The 12786-nt window shown below is 35.4% G+C and overlaps 1 protein-coding gene across 1 annotated transcript in view; it reads right to left on the bottom strand.

Moving 5' to 3' along the window:
• Positions 1-12786, bottom strand: part of POLN (DNA polymerase nu) — a 121338-nt gene that overhangs the window by 76770 nt on the left and 31782 nt on the right. Inside the window, exons 8-15 of the mRNA XM_068943556.1 lie at positions 10830-10898; positions 9478-9538; positions 8937-9001; positions 8020-8103; positions 7426-7515; positions 5066-5122; positions 4260-4313; positions 3921-3986 (exon numbers count right to left, since the gene is read on the bottom strand). Of these exons, the coding sequence (XP_068799657.1) occupies positions 3921-3986; positions 4260-4313; positions 5066-5122; positions 7426-7515; positions 8020-8103; positions 8937-9001; positions 9478-9538; positions 10830-10898 (546 nt within the window). The remainder of the gene's footprint in view (positions 1-3920; positions 3987-4259; positions 4314-5065; positions 5123-7425; positions 7516-8019; positions 8104-8936; positions 9002-9477; positions 9539-10829; positions 10899-12786) is intronic.

The raw sequence follows: 12786 nt of genomic DNA, 5'->3' as shown, positions 1-12786 counted from the left end.
GTGGAACATTCTGTACGTGCTGGAATCTAAATATCTGTGATTAGAGACTAGGAAGTGTCTCAAAAAAGTGCTGGTATATCACAGCTCAGCCTGTAGCCTTAACAAGGCCTGGGACAAAATGCCTCAAATGTGCAAGCTGCCACGTTCTGTCAACTTCAAGTTCCGATAGCATGATTCTGACAGTCCACTTTGGTTGGTATGCTTCTGTGTGGGTATGCTAAGGATGGGTATGCTAATCCTGCTGGGATAGTATTATCAGAACACTGAGGTCAGGCAGAGGAAGGCAAATAGGCAGCATCTTATTCATACCAGCCATAAATCACAGGATAAACCAGCCCAAAGCTACATTCTGAGTTTTAACTCGGAAGGAATTAGTCCATTCACTCCAGAAGATGCCTACAGTTTGAACAGAGACTTCTACACACACTGATTAGCTAAATTAATTGACTGAATAGACTCATTTTTGATAGTAGTTATACAGGACAGTCTTTACTTCAAGAGATTTTGTCTCTTCTATTAGAACTGAAATGAGATGGACAATTATTCATATTCCAAATACTGAGAGTAACACACATTTTCTAATAAACAGGCACGCAAATCTCTATCATGCATACAATGTTAGAAGATACTACTTGTATCTGCCGGAGAGATTGAGATGTATTCAACATTCAATATATCAGGTTTCTTCTGGTATTTCTTTGAGCATGTGAATATTCAACTATACTCTAGCTAGTTTCTCTAGCGGCACTCCTGCTTTCCAAATTAAAGTAAAGGCTAATCTGCTTTTCTGATTGATATGTTCAATTATTTTATTTCTCGACCTTTTTGGGCAAGCTGGTAAAAACCATTTTCCTACTAACAAATAGGAGTGCTTTTATTTTTTTCATCTGGCCTGAGAAGGTAAATCAGTTTAGTTACCACTAGTATGCCTTTTTGTCACTAAAAGAAAGGATATGCCCCTTGAAGCCTACCCGTCTATGCTTTCTAGATTAATGACACAAACATCTTCTGAAGTACAAAAGTGTAAATTCATTAGTAACATTTCAGTTCTCTCTGCTGCAGAACCCTGTGGGGAAAAAGCCATAATACAGAATATCTGATTCTAGTACAGAAGTTTACATATTAAACCGAATTATACAACACAGTTATAAGTAATCTTTATCTCTAAAGTTAAGATTCTCTTTTCATTCTAAAAGAGGCTTTGTCTTAATTGGCTTTACACTTCTCCACCTCTGTCGTGACTTATTTTTACTTTAAAAGGTGAGAAGCTGGAGAGTGATATTTTAAAGCAGGTTTGGAAAACAGAAATTAAATCTTTATGAATGTAATATTATATACCATTTTTTGTTATTTTTGAAAAATGTATTAATTATGCAGCATCAGAGTACGCAGTTAAACTAAAATCAACGTTTAGGTGGAAAATAACTGTAAAGTTCTCAAAAAAAAAAAAAAGCCTTCTAAGTTGCTGCAACAACTTTTGATGCAACAAAAGTCATAAAAATTCATGTGAACAAGCTTAACTATTGAGAGTAACCCACTTAAGGCCAAAAATATACATCATCCATACATCAGATGTGGATTTGTCTGGAAGGAGATCATAGAATGAAAAAGAAATCCTGCTCTGTGCTTTATGCCTGGTCATTTCCCCTTAAACCTTTCCCTTAAACCTAAGAGTTTAAATCCTTCCTGGACCCTGTTTAAGGTCTCTAAGGAAAGAGGACAGATAGATCCATTATCTTTATAAAACAAAAAAAATATATTAAAAAAGAAACCTTTGTTTGGAACCCCATCTCCCACTACCAGGGCTGCAAATGGAATGCTTTTTTCCCTATTTGAATTCTCGCTTTATCCGTTTTACACTTATCTTTTGCTTTAATCACTCTTTAAAGAATTTTAAAACACTGTTAAACTACCTAAACAAATACTCACACAAAATTTGACATAACATCATAGTGACCGCAGAAATACCTACAATATTTTTATGATTTTGGCAAGAATCTCCCAACCCCTCACCTCTTAGTAAAGTGACTGCGCATTGCAGTTATGTCTTACATATCAATAAACTAGCCCTGTTCAGAAACAGATGGCATAGGTGCTGCAATAAACATTTCACACAAAATTGCCATGCCAATGTATTATAATAAAAATTCAGCTTTAGTAACTCTGGATCCTAACTGTAGCAGCATTACTTTGGAGAAAAACAACCTTTCAGAAATGCAGGGTTCATGCTGTTTATAGCATGAGAGGCCAAAAGCCACCTTCCAGTGTATGCAGTTCCTGAAGATGGCTGTCTGTTCAGCTCTGACTTGTAACATCTGTACATCAGATTAGACCATTTAGGAAACTGTAACCTTCATGATCTACTTTTCTGTTCCCTCCTGTCACTTCCCCCCACCAGTCTGGGTACATAAGAAGTGGGAACAGTAATAACATTGCTCAGTTTCATTGTTTATTCAGAATCACAGTGTTTTTTACTCAGCACGAAGCATGATCACTTCCTACAAATTTTTTGATGACAAATGGTATGCCAATATACACCATGAAGGTAGGAAGATGTAAATGAATCCTCAGCTGTCGAGGTAGGTAAGAGGGGAGTTGTCACCAGTAGTGTGACACAAGAACGTCTCAGGACAGGTTTTTGCCAGCACTCCGAAACCTACCATATTAGCAATGACTTGCAGGGAGCCTCATGAGTCCTCCCACACTGAGTAGTCACAACTGAACGGTTATTTCTAACTCCTCTACTCCTAAATGGTGCTGCAGGAAATCAAGATCTTGCACCTGAGAGTGCAGAAAACTTCCAATGCCGTTTGTACCCATGAAACTCAAGGCTAGTATCTGTACAGATTGATAAGCAGTACCCAAAGCTGCATGGTTAAGAACGTGTGCCTGTACTTTTAGGCACAGGTTAACAGGAAAGCAGCCTCTCCAATTCCCACAAGACTTCACGAGCCAAGTTCCACTTCTGCATCTCTGAGGCTGCCACAGGGCTAGAGGTCAGCTCTTTGTCATGGAAGGTCGTGATTAAACCAAACAGAAAATTTCCCCAGGTAAGTAGTCACTGTTTTTCTACTGCTCTTCTCCCTCCTACACCTCTGATACTTGAGCCCATGGGGCACACTGCAGTCCTGTCCTGGTACCAGGGGAGAAGGCCTGCTCATCTGCACAGCTATTGGCTCCAAAAGAAATGAAATGCAAAAGCCTCACCAGTCCCTACAAAGAGCAGTACACTCCATAAAATCTAAGCAAAATGTTACAATAAAATACATGCACCTATGTACTTCTAAGGGCCACACTGGAAACACCCAAAGTTTTTAGCCGTCCAGAAACTCAAAACAAAAGACATTCCAGTCACAAACACACCATTATAGCCAAAGCCACAGGGGAAGCACAAAGAGCCTAATTCCCATGGCCATATAAGCAGCTGGCAGACTACTAAAGCAACAGCCCTTGCCTGCTATGAAGCATGAAGCTGAACTCCAGAAGAAATGAGGTTTTGGACTTGCTCCTGTTCCTGGTAGCTTCCAGGGATCACGAACCCTTTACAGGGAGCAGTTCATATAGACCAGACATTAATCATAAAAAAAAAAAAAAAATATATATATATATATATATATATATATTTAGCAGAGATCTAGAGTTTGCATGGCTCACAGTTATATCCCCCTGCTTTAGGTAAACTTCTGGAAACGGATATTAAACTCTGATCTAGAGACAATGGAAAATATTCATAAAATCAAATGTTCTAGAATGAAGCACCTGTTCAATACACTTTTTCAGTCTTCCATTTACATATAACATTGCAATTGTTAGAAAAAAACCAGAATCAAACATTTAATGAGTTAAAAACATGGAATATTTTATGTAAATAACATTATTTTTAAATTCAAAGTAAAATGTAAATCTTCTAAAAGACTCACCGGATGTTTGGCTGAAAGTCTGCCAGTCACAGTTCCTGTCTGATTCCATGTAGAGGAAATAAATCCCTTTAAATCAAGTAAAGTTAAAAAAAAGAGAGAGAGAGAGAGAGAGAGAGAGATGGATGTAAAAGGATATGTTTCTCTAAAGTTTAATAAATACAAATATTAGTAATGAAAACTCACTGCAAGCAGGACTGCAATGCCAACAAGAAATATTTTAGCATTTTCGATACACAAAATTTCTTAAACTAAATGCAGCAATTATTTCATATCATGAGCTCAGGAGGAAAGTCTTCTTTGAAGACATCACATTTTGCAGGCTATGTTCTGCATTTTTACCTTTTTCATGCAAGTTAGTAGTCCATCCACATAGGCTGATTTTATCTTATGAACCTAAATCACATAAATGTAATACAAAAAAGACAAATTCTTATTCATAAATATAAGCGATTTTCAAATTAAAGATATTGTTCTTCAAATGCCTATTAATTTTTTCTTTTTAAAAAAAAGCATACAAACTGTTTTACCTTCAAAAATAATGCATGTATATTCACTAGTAGCTTGACCTACTAACGTAAGTTAGGTTTGGTTATACTCTAAAGCCAGGTGTAAGCAGATACTAGCAAATGAACTATCAGAATTTATAATTTTCAATGAATGACACAAAAAAAGCCGCAAAAAGCCCCACTTTTTGTTTTTTATCTTGGAAGCGCATCTACTGAAAAACGAAACATTAGGCAAAAGAGCAGACTAAATGGGTTGCTCTGGATTTTCATGGAGCTCTTGTCACCTGAAAAACAACATAACTAGTCATCAACTTCACTTTCTTCAATGTATTTCTTCTGAGCTAGAAAAGAGAGATTTTGAGAGTGTTTTATAGCACTAGACAAATTTAACTGCAAAGTTTTCCAATTGCTTTTGCAACAGAGAGTGTTTTGTTAGCTACATCTAATATATTGCAAAACAGGAGTATAAATTTTAAATTTAGAAATGCTTTAGAATATCTAAAACATCAAAATTTAAATAAATATTTAAATGAATGTAAATAAGAGCCTAGTCAACATTTTTTCACTTAGCTGTGAAATGTTATTTCTTGCTGATCTTTGCTTCCGTGAAACGACGAAATGTAAAAAAGCACAGCTCACCTGCCGGTATTCTAAAATTATCTTAGGCAAGGGATGAAGATCTTGCAACTTATTTAGCTGCAAAATAAAGAACCTGAATTACTCTTACACTTTTCTGCTAACTGGCATTATTTAACCATCTAAATTTAACCATTAGAACATTGGTTTTTATTTTACATTTAAGTATCAGTAAATAAAATACAGAATCAATTTTGGAGGAAGAAATTCTCTCTCCAAGCTGAATTCACTAAATAATGCGCTAAAGGATAATACGCTTACCAACAATCTTCCTTAGGCCCAAGGAAGCCTTCATTCTTTCCTACCTTCAAGATGGAGGACTGGAGAGTATTCTTCCCTTCCAATCTCATCCCTTCCCCAAGAGGGATAGAGAGATATACAGAGATAAAAACTTTTCCACAAGTACTTTGAAAACATAGGGAGGTGGGAGGGGCTGATTGTGTTCTTTTGTTTATTTTTCAGTGCTAGATAGCATCTAAGTAAGAGGGAACATGCTAAAAGCACACGAAATTAAAAAAAAAAAAAACAAATCTAGGAAAGGCAAGAGGAGAATTTTTTCTTTTTTCCCCATAAGACAAGTTTTGCGAGACTTTCAAAGAAAAAAATGTTGAAATTCTCAAATCCAGAAACAAAAAAATGAAGTATATTTTTGTTTAATTTGCTTGTAAATCGCCAAAAAATGTTATTAAGAAAATGAATGAAATGATTCAAAGAGAGATTGGATATATATTAGTACAACAAAAATATCAGGAACTACAATAGATTAGGGTAAAAAATAGATGCAACTATACCAGAACAGAGATTTAAAAGGATAAGTCTCTTTCTTACTACCAGGGAGAGACAAGATATTAATTATCTTGTATTTATCTATCAGAAGGTTTCAGTTTACCTTTCTTTAAATAAGCTAGCCTTAGCAATTGTTGGAAACAGAGAAGTGGACTAGGTAAAAGCATTGCTTTGGTCCACTGCACACAAAAGAAGACATGCATTCTATTTCGCTAATCCTTCCTATCTCCCAAGGCTTACTTGTGGCTCTCCAAGATTACATATTTGATCTATAAGACTTCCTACTCCTTGAATGAGGTGCAATTTATATTGTTATACTGTTGATACTACCTCAGAGATAGTATCTAGTAGTTTAGGCAGTTGGCCTAAGTTGAATTTCCTCCTTCATACATGAGAAACAAACACTATTTTTATCTTTCCCAGAGGTGTTCATTTTAAGCTAGGAGTTGATCATTTTAATTTGACCCCTATGCAGATGTCACACCAAATAATGAAGGCAACTGTCTCCACAGAGGAAAAAACTGAGGAAAATTCACGTACATGAAAAGAAAACATGGAAAATACAAAGAAAGTGACAATTCCCAATTCCAACCACAGGTATCAAATAATTTCCCACAAAATCGTTTACTTAGCATGAATAACGAGTTAAGGGTCTTAAAAATTTGACAACGACAAGGTATTAGCCCAGATCTCCTGACATAAGAAAGTTTGGGTTGCTAGTTTTCTTATCAAGCAAATTTTAAGTTAACATTCTTTTCTTTCACCTGTGGTCTCTTCCACCCAACCAGTTAGTCATACATAGCCACCAAAATTTAACAAGTGAAAAAGCCTCCCTCCTTTGAAGCAGATCATAAGTATATCCCGGTAGTAAAGTTTGTAACCATGGTTATAGCTGAAGTTTAGATTCTACAGCTGGTTTATTTGTTTGTTTTTCCCATCACAGAGAGCAACCTGAAGACAGAGAAGACTGCAGGGTCATCAGATTTTTTTTAGAATGTGTTCAGTTTGTGAGGAAGAGAAGGCTGGATGGTGTCTCCAAGCAGAATCCCTGTAAATGTACTCACTGATCGTCCTGGAGAAATTGGAAACAACACAAATAGGCAAGAAAACATAAACAACTCATTCATGTTTCATAATGAGGGAGAAATCCTAATGATGAAAAAATAGCTGAGTAGTTTATTGCCAGCTCCAAAACTGATTTAAGAGAATCCTGTCTATAGCTAAGACTAGACGGCGTCAGATCAGACCTTCCTGTAGAGTCACTGCAAGGTGCTATGCAATTCTAAGAACTTCAGGTCAGAAAACCTGGGGGTTTTTTTCCTTTATTTCTGACAAACCTGTATATACTATAAAGCTGCCTTTCTGCACTAAGCCTGATAAATGTCAAGGGCAATAGAATTCTCCTCTTACCATTCTGGATACATGCTGTCTAAGACGGACAACCTCCTTCTCCATCATTCATGGCATAAGTAAAGGAAGTGTGATAAGCACAATATAAAAATGACAGTTTCGCTGGAACGTAATTTAGAACAACTTCTAAATTATGCATAAAGATTAAAAACCCCTCCCAGTCTCACCACAGCTTCTGAGGTGGATTCAACTTGCTGTATCTCAGTTCTGGGAATTTTCTCACACAGCGTATGCAGTTTTAATTTTTCAAATAATACCTACATTAAGAAAAACATAAGAGAAAATTTTCCACGTTTCAAATACTGAAAATAGAATGGAATATTATTTGGTGTCTGAACTTAAAGTCCAGAAATCAGATTTCAAGGAAAATTCATCTAACTCTGCTTGAGCAGGAAGGGTGGACCAGATGATCTCCAGAAGTCCCTTCCAATCTCAACTAGTCTGTGATTCCGTGAAAACAGAGCATACTGTAGCAAACAGAGAACTAACATAGAACTGAAAATATCAAACTTTTATTATTTCAGTTATTATTTGTAAAATTAGTTTATTTACTAAAGTCAGTTTTTTTCTTTAAAGCCATTTAAATACAGATTTGCCAAAATTGCCAAGTTTTGGAAAAAACTGTCATGTCTTCCATTATAAACAGAAAAGACGACAATCAGTATGTCAGAAGAATTCTGAAGTTGTAACAACAATTTTAGATGCTTTATAACTCTTCTCTGTCAACTAACAATGCCTATTAATAGTAGTATAAATATTACCTCTCTGAGCTGACTACTGCTCGTCAAAAGGAATCGTTCTCCAGCAACTTGATGGGCTTCCTGCTCAAGCTCTTTCAGTCGCAACTATAAATTAGTACCTCCGAGTTATTCCTTATTATTTTCTTCAATGTTCAGTTACTTCCTAGGTTAATAAGTATATTGGACTTCTACTTACAAATGGGTACTTCACAACGCATAATAATTGCTGGCTATCAACATTTGGTTCAGCGGATTGTATATGTACTCTTTAAGCTATGTTTCATCATCATGTAGGAAGGGGATTAGTAAAAGGTACCGAAATTTGAAGGAAAATAATTCAGAATATTCAGGACTGTGGAGATCTGTGAGAAACAGGGCTCTGCAAATTATTCTGGTAAACTTCCGGTAAGCTTGCCAGACCACTAAGATTACCTAGACTCCAAGAAAGCGTATTTTTGTTTTACTACAAAACAGTTCTAAGCTTGTCGTTTCTCAGTCGATTAAAACAGACACGAGAGAACACTATCAGAACACATAACTTATAAAGACAGTGTTTTATTGGCAAAGAAAAAAAAGAAATAGCTATCTCTTCTCAGAAAGACTGTTACTGATAACTGTAGGTTCAGAAATATTCATTATGATTACTGTTCTACAACACACCTAATCTAAAAGAGCTGGTGGATTTTGGAAAGCATTCTCAGTATGGGGCAAGGCTAATGAAGTAAATGTGCCTTTTTTGCTTGTACAAATAAATACGGAAATACCCTAATATGCAAACATCATTCGCTATATTTATACTAATAAAAATTTAAGAAACCCAAAACTGCTTATGGGAAAACACGACAAAACAGAATAGATTTCTTCTTTTTAAATCAGTTATTCTTCATATACAGGCAGAAAAATTTCCCCAAGAAAAAATAAAGACCAATAAAATTTACCCCCAGAATCTCTGATGTTTTTTTCAGCTCTTGTTTGTTCACATGTATTTTGTGTGTTTCCATCACTGTAAATACAAATATATACTGAGAAAAATTACATCAGCTCTATTTATAAGTCTATGTATCATTATATAAAGAATCAAGCATCATAATGAGAAAGAAAAATTTAAGATCTTATTTTCCATTTGACACTGACTTGCTTGAGACTCCCAGGAACTTGGCTGTGTCAAATTAAATACTCAAAATAGAGTATTTAAGATGGTTGCAAAGTTCAAGAGGAGTCATGTAAGTAGTTTGACTTTTAGAGGGACCAGTGACGAGACATTTAAATAAGTACTTGGATTCCTAGCTTTGGGCACTTACAGGTGATGATTTTGACCTTACTTGCTTCTTAGTCTGTAAAATGGGAGCTCTGAAACTCACATATGCGCTATGAGGATAAGGTAACATTTAGTATTCTGAGTTATAACGTTCTATTAAAACATAGTAAGTAGGTGTGTGAAAATGGTGAAGATTCCTATTTTGAATTGAACTTTCATACCCGCCAAAATTTTGATCAGTGGAAGCTCTAATGTGCAAAATAATTTCCACAAACCTTGAACCTGAAAGCGAGATGGAAACAAACTCATCAGTATCAAACAATTTCAGTTAAAAAAAAAAAAATATATATATATATATATATAAGTGTAATTCTGTGGATCTCTTTTCCAATAAGCACTATTTTACTTTCTGCATAATCCCTCTTTATATGACAAGACTGTTTGTGGAATGAAATAGTACTTAGTGTGAATTATAGTATCTAAATACAGACCATTATCATACCATTTTGTGGGGAAAGGTACAGGAAGAGTAAGAAAAAAAAGAAAAACATACATACCTCATTTTTCTAAACAGTTTAATTTTCAGAGTAAGCTCCATTATAATAGGGCAGATAATTGTCCCTTTTTCTTTTTTCACTTGAACAATTAAGCAACCATTCAGGATGCACAGTTTGGTTTCCATCAGGAAGAAAACAAACAGTGATGGGACCAATTTATTCATAAAGAACAGGCAAATCTTTTTTTCCTCTAACCACTGAAGCAATCAGACATCAATAGTTGTCTAAAAGCTCCTCCTGTAGCGTTGGCTGTCAGTGCTTCTGTGCCTTTGGTGTTTCCCTGTTGCCTTCCTTTGCAGATTGTCTCATCATACTGCTGGGCCACTTACACATCCAGACTAATACCAACAATACTAATACTCCATCTACGAATGGTCTCAGCCCTACGCTTGCTATATCAACTTCAAAGAAAACCCCTAGGATTCTATGATGTACCTTCCACCAGAACCTGAACATAACTCTAAATTCTGATACTCTTTCATCTATATCATTACAGGAAAGAAAAGCTAAAAGTTCTTGAAATGCACTCTGAACCTCAGCAATGGTTAATATAACCTACAGCAATAGATATGCTGAGAGTTTTTGTCCCCAAGAAAGACACTTTGTAAATACGCCTTCCTGTAAAAAGCAGCTACATGGTGTTTTAAGAAATAGAAAATAAAACATCACCCCATATAGCTCCAAAATACTAAACGAAAATATAATCACAATATTCTAAGCATTTTGTGTTGTTAGAATATTCATATAAATGTGTAAATTAACTGTTGTAGAGGAAAACTTTCTTCTCATGAGTAACCTTCAGACTAAATGCTTCCTCCTTCTGGAAAAAAATAGTAGATTTGTTGGACAACATTATTTTAATGTTGACCAGCACTGTAAATCAGTAAGGATTGAAGTCTTCCATTTTACTCACATCACATAGAGATTCTGATCTGAATGAGGCACATCACTAACTTTTTTTACTTCATCTTACTACTGCAGAAGTTATATCAGAATATCTACTTTTCAAATCTTACCTGTAAGTTACGAGCAAGACCCATCATTACATTATAAAGCTTCTCCAAGTGTAAACCTATGCTTTGATACTAAAAAAAAAAATAAAATCAAGACTATTTTATTTCTAGCATAAAATCATTCAGAATACTATCTGTTCTAAAAGGGATTAAACTATACATTTTTTCCGTATTTGTCTCCTATTATTTAGCATTTTAATAATGTTCTTAGAGCTCTGACAAACACAATTCATGGACATACAGGGGAGTCAGATAAGAACATTCAAGATTTTACCTGTTCCCTTATTTATATTCTGCACAGACTGAGCATGGAAAAATAGTACCACTACACTGCCTTTGATGTTGAAGTCAGAATTCTATTACTATTTCTAAATTAAGGAAAATGTGCTTTGCAGTTTCATTTCTGCTGGCAGTATTGCCTCCCTTTCATGCTTGAACTATTCACTTCCTTTTCTTCCGTTTCAGATGTGTTCTACATAGAGCCATGCTACCTTATCCAGTTGACTGGATCGCTCTGAAGCCCACAGAAACTCTAAGAACATTATCATTAAAAAATACGTAATTAAATCTTTGATATTAAGTCAAGTCAGGCTAATACATAAAATGTAGACAGTAAAGTGTTTCTTTTCATTAGGAGATTCATGTGAGGAAAGATAGGATGGTGGAAAACTGCGGATTTAGATTTTCTTTTCTGTAACCAGTATCTCCAGTGATGGCTGAATGATCAAAATTATGGAATAATATTCCATTCAAGCTACTAAGCACAAAAACACTAGCACTATCCCATAAAATTCTTGGGCCTCAAATCACTAGAGCCGAGGACAGTATTCTAGAGAACTAAAGTTATATACTTGACTGTCCATATACTCTTCCCTATCACATACTGGTCAGTGTTGGAGGCAGGGCAAGAGGTAATACGGACTTAAATATGACAGGTTATGACAGTTCTTAGTTTTTAGTGAAATTAAACTACGTGTGATTTGTATAAAAAGAAGAGAAGTATTTACTCTTTGTTGATATATACTCCTGAAGATACAGCTGTAGCTATGGGGCAATTCTGCCACCATATGTTAGGATAGACTTAAAAAAAAAAAAAAGAGAGATTAGTTAAAGAAGAAAACCAAAAACAACACTAAGTTTAGAAAACATAACCTCTAGAAGTTTAGAAGAAAAAAAGTTGGAGGAAGAAGATGTAACAGTTTTTACAAAGAGACTCATATATCAATTAGTTTCATGTACACTAAGCGTAGAACAATTAGTAACTGGCTTAATTTGTAGACTAAGAAATTTCTTCATGAACACGTTAGGCTGACCTCTCTAATGGACAATCTAGGTAAACATACCTCCCATGAGAGGAATGAACTAGATTCTCTCTCGGAGAACTTTCAAACCCTGATTCCACAAAACAGAAAAAGCCTTCTTGAAACTAAATGACAAAAAGGCAAATCAGACTGAATCACAGCATCATTCATATGCACAGTTTAAGGACAGGAGAAAACTGTCAAGTTGCAGCAAAGGAAATTTCAACTGAACATTAAAAAGTATTAAGTGATGGTGGCTAAGCACTGGCACATGTAACCCAAAGAGTTTGCAAGACATCCATCCTTAGAAATATTCAAAACTCAAGGGAATAAGCCCTGAGCAATTTGAAGATGGACCCACTTTGAGCAGGAGGTTGAACTAGACAATCCCCAGAGGGCCCTTCCAGCTCAAATTACTCTATGATTCCATGAAAAGCAAGTTTTCACAGAGGAGAGGAAACAAACTCATGTTTCATCCTGAAGTTTAAGTGATCATTTTGACAACCTGGAGATGTCTTCATTTGAAATGTGCTGCTTTTCTGCTTACGATGGGGTTAAAGATCTCAGAAAGCAGTTTGACTCCTTTGATAGGTTTACCGTTACCTTGTATAACTCCACAATGCAGAACTTCATTGATAACTGCATTAAAAAGTATTTCT

This window comes from Struthio camelus, chromosome 4 (assembly GCF_040807025.1).
Source record: "Struthio camelus isolate bStrCam1 chromosome 4, bStrCam1.hap1, whole genome shotgun sequence".
Taxonomy (NCBI): Eukaryota; Metazoa; Chordata; class Aves; order Struthioniformes; family Struthionidae; genus Struthio; species Struthio camelus.
The sequence above is the reverse complement of the archived record's forward strand: the minus strand, read 5'-3'. Positions and strand labels throughout refer to the sequence as shown.